Genomic DNA, 9,682 nt, shown 5'->3' with positions numbered 1-9,682 from the left:
GATTACTGTTCATAGAACATGCAGCACAGTTCCTGAGTATGATATTCATTTTTTGTGATTTAAAATAAGTTAATTTGTTGTTATGTATTTGTGTACAAGCCAATTTTAGATTTCCTAGCAAAGTACTGTACTGCATCTAAATCTAATTTAATAAATATCTCTAAATCATCTACAGGTAAATATGGTAACTTGAGATTAAAAACTATTCTGGTTTGCTATTACTAGCATTAGAATGAGACCTTTGTATAAAATATTGGTCCACTTGAGCTGGAATGACCCATGTTTAAAAAACACATGCTGTAATTCAATTGCTGGTGTTTCCGGATGCCACTGACTAAGACAGTACTGCTAGACTTTATCATGCAGCTTTGGACGTGTTCTGCAATGGTGTGTAAAACTGAAACATAGCCTTGGTTATAGCAACCAAAGGGAACATAGTCTGATTTCATATAAACTTGAAGCCAATTACATTGATTTGTTTTAATTATTTTTAAAACATGTATTAGTAAAAGAGGCTTCACAGTGGTTTCAGTGCCTCCTTGTACTGGACACTGAGGAGGCATATTTCCAAATGTACTGCTTTTAATTGCCATTTTTTTCCCCCCTGAAAAGGAGAAACTGGTAGTTTTACAAAAATAGAAACTAACAACAAAATGGTACAATTCAAGGTTCCTTAAGCACTCTTTCAAATTGTACATAAATAGAATTTTCTCCTTTCAAAAAGTAAGAGTTAATTAAAGACTGGTTGACACACTTTGGAAATGTATTTAATCATCATTTTTAATAATTATAACTGAGCTTCTGTGCCACATTCTTAGCAGTTTGTTTGTTTTGTGAGAGAATAACTCCAGCGTTTACTAAGTGCTTGCTCTTTCGGATTGCATTTAAGGTTTGGCATGAGGTACGTCAAAGTCAGTCGGACCATTTATTGTTCTGAAATGATTGGCTACTTGACAGATGTGTTGAATTGATCTACATACACTGCTGGGTGAAGCAATCGCAAGTACAGATATGTTGGAGCATTTTACAGCAGAGAATTCTCCCTGAGTTCATTATCCCTTAATTTTACCCCTGGAATAACCCTACGTGGTTGATACAAGCCAGGGTGATTCCACAGTGCTGTAAAATGCTCAAAACAAGTTTGTCTTGGTAGAGTATAGATTGATTAAACCAATCCCTTAGCTTCTTACAGTCTTTACATCAGTGATGATTGAGTGTTTAAAATGATAGCTGTTTCTGTATTCTCAATTCTATTATATGTAGTCCAAGGGTTACCGCTTGTATGAATTGGTTTCAATACCACAAGTGTTGACAGACACAAAAGATCAGTTTGATGTTTCCACCTGGTTAATTCCACTGTTCAGCTGTACACGTTTCTTCAACAGCCACATTGCAAACAAACTGACTAAATAACCACTCTGTACCTGTCTCCATTAACGAAGGCCTTAATAAAGCTTATTCATTAATAAGTCTTTAACACAGATTACAATACAATAACTTTGATAAGCATACTGTGTTCTAAGATAGCAATACCTAATGCTTCGTGAACTGCGAAAGTAATAGAATTAATCAAATAGGCTTTTAAGAAAGTCCTTTTTGTTAAGGACAGAACTGTTTTTTTTGTTTTTTGTTTTTTTTGTTTTGCAAAAAAAAAGGTTTTAACAATAAACCCTGATTAAACCCCCCTGAAACAAAGGGAGCATGTGTTTATTGTAGAAATGTTGTAGGTTCACCTGCCCATATTAGTACTGCAATTTATTATATTTTGTTAAAGCAGTTTTCAAGCCTGTATGAAAAATAAAAACTCAAAAAACTAACTCAAATAACAGACAGAGTGGTGAGGGTATGGAATGGGTTACCTAGTCATATTATTGAAACAGGATCATTGATCTGAGATCAATCAGCTACTAAGAACCGAACAAGCCTGGATGGACCAAATGGTTTCCTCGCATTCCTAAATGTTAAAATAAAAGCCATTCAACGACTGCAGTCACATGGTATGTTGATTGAAACCCAACAGCATTTTCGGCAGGGCATGGTTAATACAGTTTAGTCATATACCTTAGTCAATGTCGGTTTCAAAACCAAGGACACACTTTTCTATGTGCTTTATGTATTCTACTATAAAGGTGTATGACTGTGTGTCACAAAGACAGCCGGAGTGGGTGAAGTCAGACCAGAGCCAGGAAATAAGCAAGAGAGAGGTGTGATTTGGTGGAGCTGAGCGACTGTTTTTGCTCAACATTTAATAAACAGAACAGAAAATAAAAAGGTTGTACAAAAAAACACCAAACACAGGACATGGCACACGTCACCAAAACAAAAAGACAAACAAAACGGACTAGACAAACACAGTGAGCTTCTATTTAACGATTCCTTTTGTTATTATTTCTACCTCCATCTCCTATCCCGTTCTCCACTCACCGAACACCCAACACCGAGTGGGTGAAAACATGCTGCTTTTATGCAGCTGTACTGAGACTCGACTGCTAATCAATCATTCAATTGGAGTCTCGGTACAAATGCACGTGAATTAATAAAGTGCAATTCCCCATGCTCACATATTATGACTTTTTACTTGCACGTGAAGTGCTGTGCAATCCTTGTGCCTAAATACAAATATACATTTTAAACACTCGTGTTACACAGACCCGTTTATATCCCGTGTACCAATGACTATACACCAACATTAACACACAACACGCAACATATAACAGAAAATATACACAGGGGCGGGCACTTTGTCACACTGTGTAAGACGATCATTTATTAGATAATGCTTCATCATATTTTAGATTTCATCATATTTAGATTAATTTAGAACTTCTAAAATAAACTTAATTTTGACAGACGTTTCAATGAAGTCTTTCTCAACAGAGAAGACGACTAAAGTGTTTTACAATCGTTACGGATGGTAATCTGTTGGGTTAATACTTCAACGCCACACAGTTACCATTTTTGTTGATGTGTCCTTTTAGTAAGAAAGCTCTGCATTTAGAGTATACAATATGAAACACACTTCTCTTGTTAAAATTGTGGCATACTAGGGGAATGCATAATAAAGCTGTGGGACCTGTCAGAGGGGATTCCTAGTGATCCCCAGCACAGACTGGGCAATGGGACCTGTCAGAGGGGATTCCCAGTGATTTCCAGCACAGACTGCTGTGGACAATATTGATATATGCATTTAATTTACTGTTCCAATAACTACCCAATTCCTTTTTAACTGTAATTCCAACCCCCCCCCCCCAATGGTTACCTGTGCTATACATTGCCTTCACTGAGTATTACCGCACCTTGCTATGCTTTTACCATTGTATTACATAATATACTTTTATATAGGTTACATAATGTACCATCGAGACCTCTGTCTCTTGAGCAGTAATTGTTGTTTTCATGGACTGTAAGGCACAAACTTGTAATTATTTATATAGTGGAACTGCAAAATACTTGTGCCTCAGACTGTTATTATTAGTACTGTATTATTAATAATACTTAAACATACATACAAAAATGCTAGCAATAAATAATTATTGACGTCTCTCTTGACATTTTGGGCCCTGTGTGCTAATTCAACCTGCCCTGAGAATAAAGACATTGGGAAAGATATTAAGGGAGCATCACACCTTTTCAGATAGAGCCCCTGTCACACTGGCACTCCTATCCGGGTCTCGACCGGGTTCTGGCTACCCTAGTCACAATCCCATGTAGTGTGAAACCACGTAGCTGGGTCATACCTGGGTTGACCCGGGTCACAGTGACCCACCTCAGGATGTGGGTTGACATGCTTTGACAGGGTTGAGCGAGACAAAATGCATGATGGACATTCATAAGTTGACACTGTAACACGGATGAAGAAACATTTGTTCTAATCAACATTTGAGTGGACATTTCAAACCAGAGAATATTGGATGGAAGCATCAGTAACAAACTGCTTCCGGGGCATTGATACACACATTGTGTACTTGCGTCTGTCAACCAGGTCAACCCTGCTGTGGAATCGCGTAGCCGACCCAAATGACCGGTCCTGACCCGGATAGAACATGCCAGTGTCAAAGGGGCTTAGGATGGAGATACAATAGCTATGGGAACTATAATGTTAATAACACGTTACTTTGATAAAGCAGTCTATATTTGATGCTATAATGTAGTTCAGTAGTTGCCCACAAGAGGGTGTTGTACAAAAGTGTTGGAGACGGAGGAAGGAGCCCACGCAAAATTTAAACAAGTCCCTACAGGTACTGCACAGGTTTTGCCCTATTGATTTTCTTTAATAATAATAATAATAATAATAATAATAATAATAATAATAATAAAATATAATTAATGTATGTCTCTGGTGTTCCTTATGAATATCAGTTGTTCACGACAATGCTGAATTTGAAACATTAGTCGTTCGATCAATCAGTCATTCAAAAACAAGACGATTAGATATAACCCTTTGTGATATCTCGTGTAAACTGTTGTTCATGCAGCACCTTCGATTTTATGGTGAGCACCTTGAAAGGAGGATTTTTTAAAAAGACGATGCTATGGTGGAAAATAATGTTAAAACCAGTTCGAAAGCTACCTTACAGGAGCGGTTTAGTGAACTGCAAAACAGTTGCTATGCTGTTTTAATGGGTGAACGGTTCAGCTTTAATACCAAATTCGTGGCCACTGTAACTGCAAAACTGATTTGCAGCAGAGCTGTGTTACATTCATACAAACCATAGGTGCAGTTATAACCTGTTGTGGTATTGTCAGTGACTTAAATAGAAGTAAGTATTATTATTATTATTATTATTATTATTATTATTATTATTATTATTATTATTATTATTATTAAAGTATCTAACGCCTTCATTTATAATCTTAGTATTTTTTTCAATATATTATGTGGTGCAGTGTAAGTTAAATATTGCATTGTAAATGGAAAAGGTTGATGGATTGCTCTCCTTTCAAAAAATAAGTGTTTAAGGGACTGCTCAAACTACTTATTGAAGCGCAGGAGCTGGTTAAATACATTTGCCTTGTTTTTAACGTGACTAGATGCTAGAACCAATATACTGTAAACCTATTGTCAGCAGCTTAGAGGTGTGCTACGGTACCAACACAAAAACCATTCAACTGCCTGTAGAAACACCCAAAAGACTGCTGTCGGGAATTAATCATGGACGAATGAAAATACATATTTATATTGCACTGAGAAAGTAAACTTGGTACATTATTTATTAAAAAAAAAAAAAAAAAAAAAAAAAAAAAAAAAAAAAGGTTTGTGCAGCTTTAGTGCCAGCGAAAATCTCACTGGTAGTAATATATGCACATTTTTTCGAGCACATTTTACTGATAAAAAATTAAATTAAAAAATAAGTTGTCTCCAGATCATCGGGGAAATTAAAGAAACATATCTAAATAAATACTACTTTCCAAATAAAACCTTCAAATATATGCATTCTATTTTATTTCTAGCACTATTTTTAAATAACCGTTTTTCTAGAGGAAAAAATGCCATTATATACATTGCTTAATACGTCAAAGTCCTAGATTTAATTTATTTTAAAATTAAAGTAGCTTACTGTTCTACAAACCGCACTCCCTAACAAAACGTTTTATGTTTCGTTTTATCACAGTTTCTTCACGCATGAGAAACCTATGCGAGAATTTTTTTTTTTTTTTTTTTTTTTTAAATGGGAACAGATCTTTCTCGTCACGATCCACCCTCAACCCTAATCTATCCACCCACGGAGTTTTGACATCGCTCTCTCTGCATTCCATTCAGTGACGTCGAGGGGAAGGGCAGGAAACTTGTGGTTAGATCTTATAAAATTGATTGTCTCCGACTGGCTCTCACATCAAAGATTGGAGGAGCGTGCAGTACAGATTCCCTTAGAAGGGAAACTTCATTCAGTAGGGATACTGAGGCACGAGCTGGTGGAGATCCAGAGGAAACTGAACTGAACGCTTCAACAAAAGAACTTGGGATCTACAAACACACTTGGGGGCTTTATTTTTCATCCCAAACAGACAACAGTTATCAAAAGTAAATACATAAAACATGAAAATGTCATCGCTTGAACTGTCCGAAGTGCTCAAAGAAGGAGAACTGGAGAAAAGGAGCGACAACTTGCTTCAGTTTTGGAGAAAGAAGACGTGCGTCTTGACTTCAGACAGCCTGAACATATATGCTGACGGCCAGAAGAGATCAAAAGCGAAGGAGCTGAAGCTTGAGTCCATCAAGAAAGTGGACTGTGTGGAGCGGACCGGCAAATTCGTCTATTTCACCATTGTGACCACGGACAACAAGGAGATCGATTTCAGGTGCTTCGACGAGGGCACCTGCTGGAATGCCGTCATTACCATGGCGTTAATAGACTTTCAGAACAGAAAGGCGATCCAGGACTTTAAATCGCTACAGGAGACAACGTCCCCCGGACACCAGGAAAGACACCTGGTAAAGTCTCTGTGATACCCTTACCCGCAAGTGATCAGATACAATCAATCTGGTAAGTTGGCTTATTTATATTTATTTTAATTCAATAGTCCTTATGAAGTCCTTCATTATCGTTTACGTACGCTGTATTTCAACACGTGTCCGATAATAGAAACCTGTGTAATATTTTCTAGACCAAAGAACATCTTTAATAGTACAATCCTTGGAAAAATCTCTGAGAGCCCTATTACAGTATATGGAATACTTCGCTTCCAGTGTGCAAAAGAAGGCTACACTTGTGTAATATCATATTTGTTATACATTAATTTACAATATATATTTTATTATTGGTTACAGAATTGAAAAAAGGACCATGAAGAATATTTGGACCAAACGAAGACGTCAAAGGTCTGAGGATGAAGGATTGAAAAGGATGGAACCCGTCCCTGTGGACTTCCGAGAGCCGAACTTGGAGCTGAAGAATGCATGGCATATAAACAATTTGCTTTAAATTAAGCCAAAGACTGAATTCTAAACTCACAAAGCTACCACAGTACTGTACACTGTGGTGGAAACGCTTCGCAATCCTGCAATATATAATATGAGGTGTATTTATTTATTTGTTTGCAAGAAACTGTCTGCGCATCTGTAGGTCTTGTTTAAATTATTCATATAGTAACGTGTATTTATTTTAATAAAATGTTTTTGGAAAAAAAACATGTGTCATATACAGTATTTTAATCTGAGGTTCATCTGTATTATTTATACATGTGTGGAAAGTGGAGCCTCAAATGTAGACATACAATATCGACCACCATTGGAAGTGATTGTTTGCTTTAGACAATTTATTCCACATTACCAAATAATCATACAATGCTTGAGAAGCTGAACTAAAGGACGGGGTGTTCAGATCATTATTGAGACACCAATGCTATTGAGTCAGTAGCGGCACAATGAGTTGCACTTTTACAGGTCTTATCAGAGTTCTAACCTTGCCCATTGATAAGTGACTCATTCTTCCTGTGACACCTAGTTTGATAAGACTTATTAGTGTCGGTGAAGCCTTTGAAGCCAGTTCTGTAGCTGGGAAGTGTTACAGCTGTGAAACATTCCTGTCTGATTGTTGCCATGCCGCCAGTGTTTTAGTAGAGAATGTGGAAGTAATTAAAGGGGGCGTCTGAGGCTAAAAACCACCAGATCTAAATGAGTCAGTCGCTTTACTTCATCAATTTATCTGAAGTACACTTCAGGATTATTAACCTTTGAGTCTTGTGCATTTAAACCAAATCATTCTCTTAATGTAACACATAGTCTGCTCACTCGGTTTCCCTAGTCCTCATTTGTAAATATTTCACTTATTCTATAAATGGTCGTGCATACACACATTTCTTTTGCCGATATTAGTCATCATGGCACTATTAATTTGTTTTTATACTCTGTAGGGAAAATTAGGAAGTCTGCAAAGTATGACAATGGTCCCCAGTTGTATGATTATAATGCATGGTCAAATATTAGTCTTTTTAAAATTGTAATTCACGGGCATATGCAGTGGAGGTGGGTCTACATTACTTATGTACTGTGTGTATACAGTAGGAGAGGCTTATTAATGATCTTCCCTGCCCCCTAAAACACACATGTTGAAGATTCTAAAATTCCCTGGAGGAACACATTAAACTAACATTATTTTCTTTGACTGATGTGCAAGTTTTGAGTAGCTACCTGAGCGCCAGCTGATCAAAAGAAAGCAGATTAAAGCAGCCTTTGAAAGAATCAGTGAGGGATTGAAATAAACATGAAGCACTGCAGCTATTAACCACCATCTATTAGAAAAAATAGATGGCCAGTATAAAATTGCACTAAAAACGACTTGGACAGTTACTGTAAGTTTTTAAATAACCACAGTCTTCTAAATAGCTCAGTACTGGGTACTTTCACAGTACATTAAGTAGTTTGAAGATATTACAGAATTAGTATCTTCAATTAGTGACTGTTGTTGAGCTACAAAATCAAACCTGGAGGGCACTAAAGTACTTTCATCTAAAGAATCTTTCACTAAAGAATCTCTTCATACAATTCAATGTGTTTTGCTTAAGGTCACTATTTTACATTTTTACAAAGTTGTTGGTATTTGGTTTTCTATCAATCAAAATGTTTTTGAAGGTTTCTGGAGACCTGTACAGAAATATGTTGAGTTGTGTGGGACTAGGTGGGGGGTGAATCTGCATGGTTGGTTGTGTGCTGCCCCTGGGGGCTCCTGTCTATGGTTGGCAATGGAATAGCCTGGACTTGAACTTGTGCTGTCCAGGCTATGGGTTGCATCCTGCACTCCACATGGAGTGCCTTTACTGGATGTGCCACTTGGGAGCTCCCCTATTTAAAATATTTTTAAGTAGTACTGCATAAAGTTTAGTAGCAATAGCAAAAATGCAATCTACATTGTGGCAACACTGCCGTTGTTTTGACCAAGTTCTGGGAAATAGATAGATGAAATGGCCTCAAGGATATCACTGACTAAAATGTATGTATGCCGTTTCAGAGGCCTTATTTTTACATTCATACATTGTCTTTTTTTCTGACCCAGATGGGCATAAAGAAGACAGATTTAGTGGGTTTTCTGCTCAGTTTTTAATATCGCTGTTTCCTGTTGAAATTGTGTTTTTGTGGTGTTTAAGAAGTGAAAACTGGTCTTAAAAGCCTTCCTCTTGTACTGATTGGTCACCTTCCTGGCTTGGGACCTTTGTAAAGAGACAGGTTTGTTTAAGATTTTCAGTGCCTTTGGTCATTTGAGCATCTCTCCGAATGTTTTCAACAGAACGATGTAGAAGAGCCATTTTTACCAGACAGGCATTAGCTCAGATAGGGTAAGAACAATATTCGATTTAGTGTGATAATATTGATAATTTGTTAAGTCTTCAACATTTACAACACTGAGAAATTATTAGCGATAATCCTTTTTCTGACAGTCACCTAATAGGATCAGCAATCCTGCTTCAGAGTTGTTTTGTTCATCTCTCTTCCTGTAGACAACAAATTAATCCATAAAGAGATGCCCGCGTGTGTGTGTGTGTGTGTGTGTGTCCAAATTGGGTCTAAAACCAAACTGCTTATTATTTCAAATACTACTTTAAAAAGTCAATAAGAGTCTGGTAACTCAAGTTAAAGTTCTCAGCTACAATATTGAATTCTTGTTTAAAATCCTGGATCTTCCATGCTGTGGCAATGTTGCCCCGCCCCTATGCGTATTTCGGTGTTGCGTGTTGTGTATTACTG

At 37.0% G+C, this 9,682-nt stretch overlaps 1 protein-coding gene across 1 annotated transcript; it reads left to right on the top strand.

Moving 5' to 3' along the window:
- Nucleotides 1-5,827: 5,827 nt before the first annotated feature.
- LOC121329528 (pleckstrin homology-like domain family A member 2) lies at nt 5,828-7,129 on the top strand. The gene is made up of 2 exons (XM_041275132.1): nt 5,828-6,485; nt 6,770-7,129. The coding sequence occupies exon 1, from the start codon at nt 6,038-6,040 to the stop codon at nt 6,446-6,448; it is 411 nt and encodes a 136-aa protein (XP_041131066.1). The 5' UTR covers nt 5,828-6,037; the 3' UTR covers nt 6,449-6,485; nt 6,770-7,129.
- Nucleotides 7,130-9,682: the final 2,553 nt, after the last annotated feature.

The sequence above is a fragment of the Polyodon spathula genome, chromosome 17 (genome assembly GCF_017654505.1).
Source record: "Polyodon spathula isolate WHYD16114869_AA chromosome 17, ASM1765450v1, whole genome shotgun sequence".
Classification (NCBI taxonomy): Eukaryota; Metazoa; Chordata; class Actinopteri; order Acipenseriformes; family Polyodontidae; genus Polyodon; species Polyodon spathula.
Note: the sequence above shows the minus strand (reverse complement) of the source record. Positions and strands in the feature narration are given on the sequence as shown.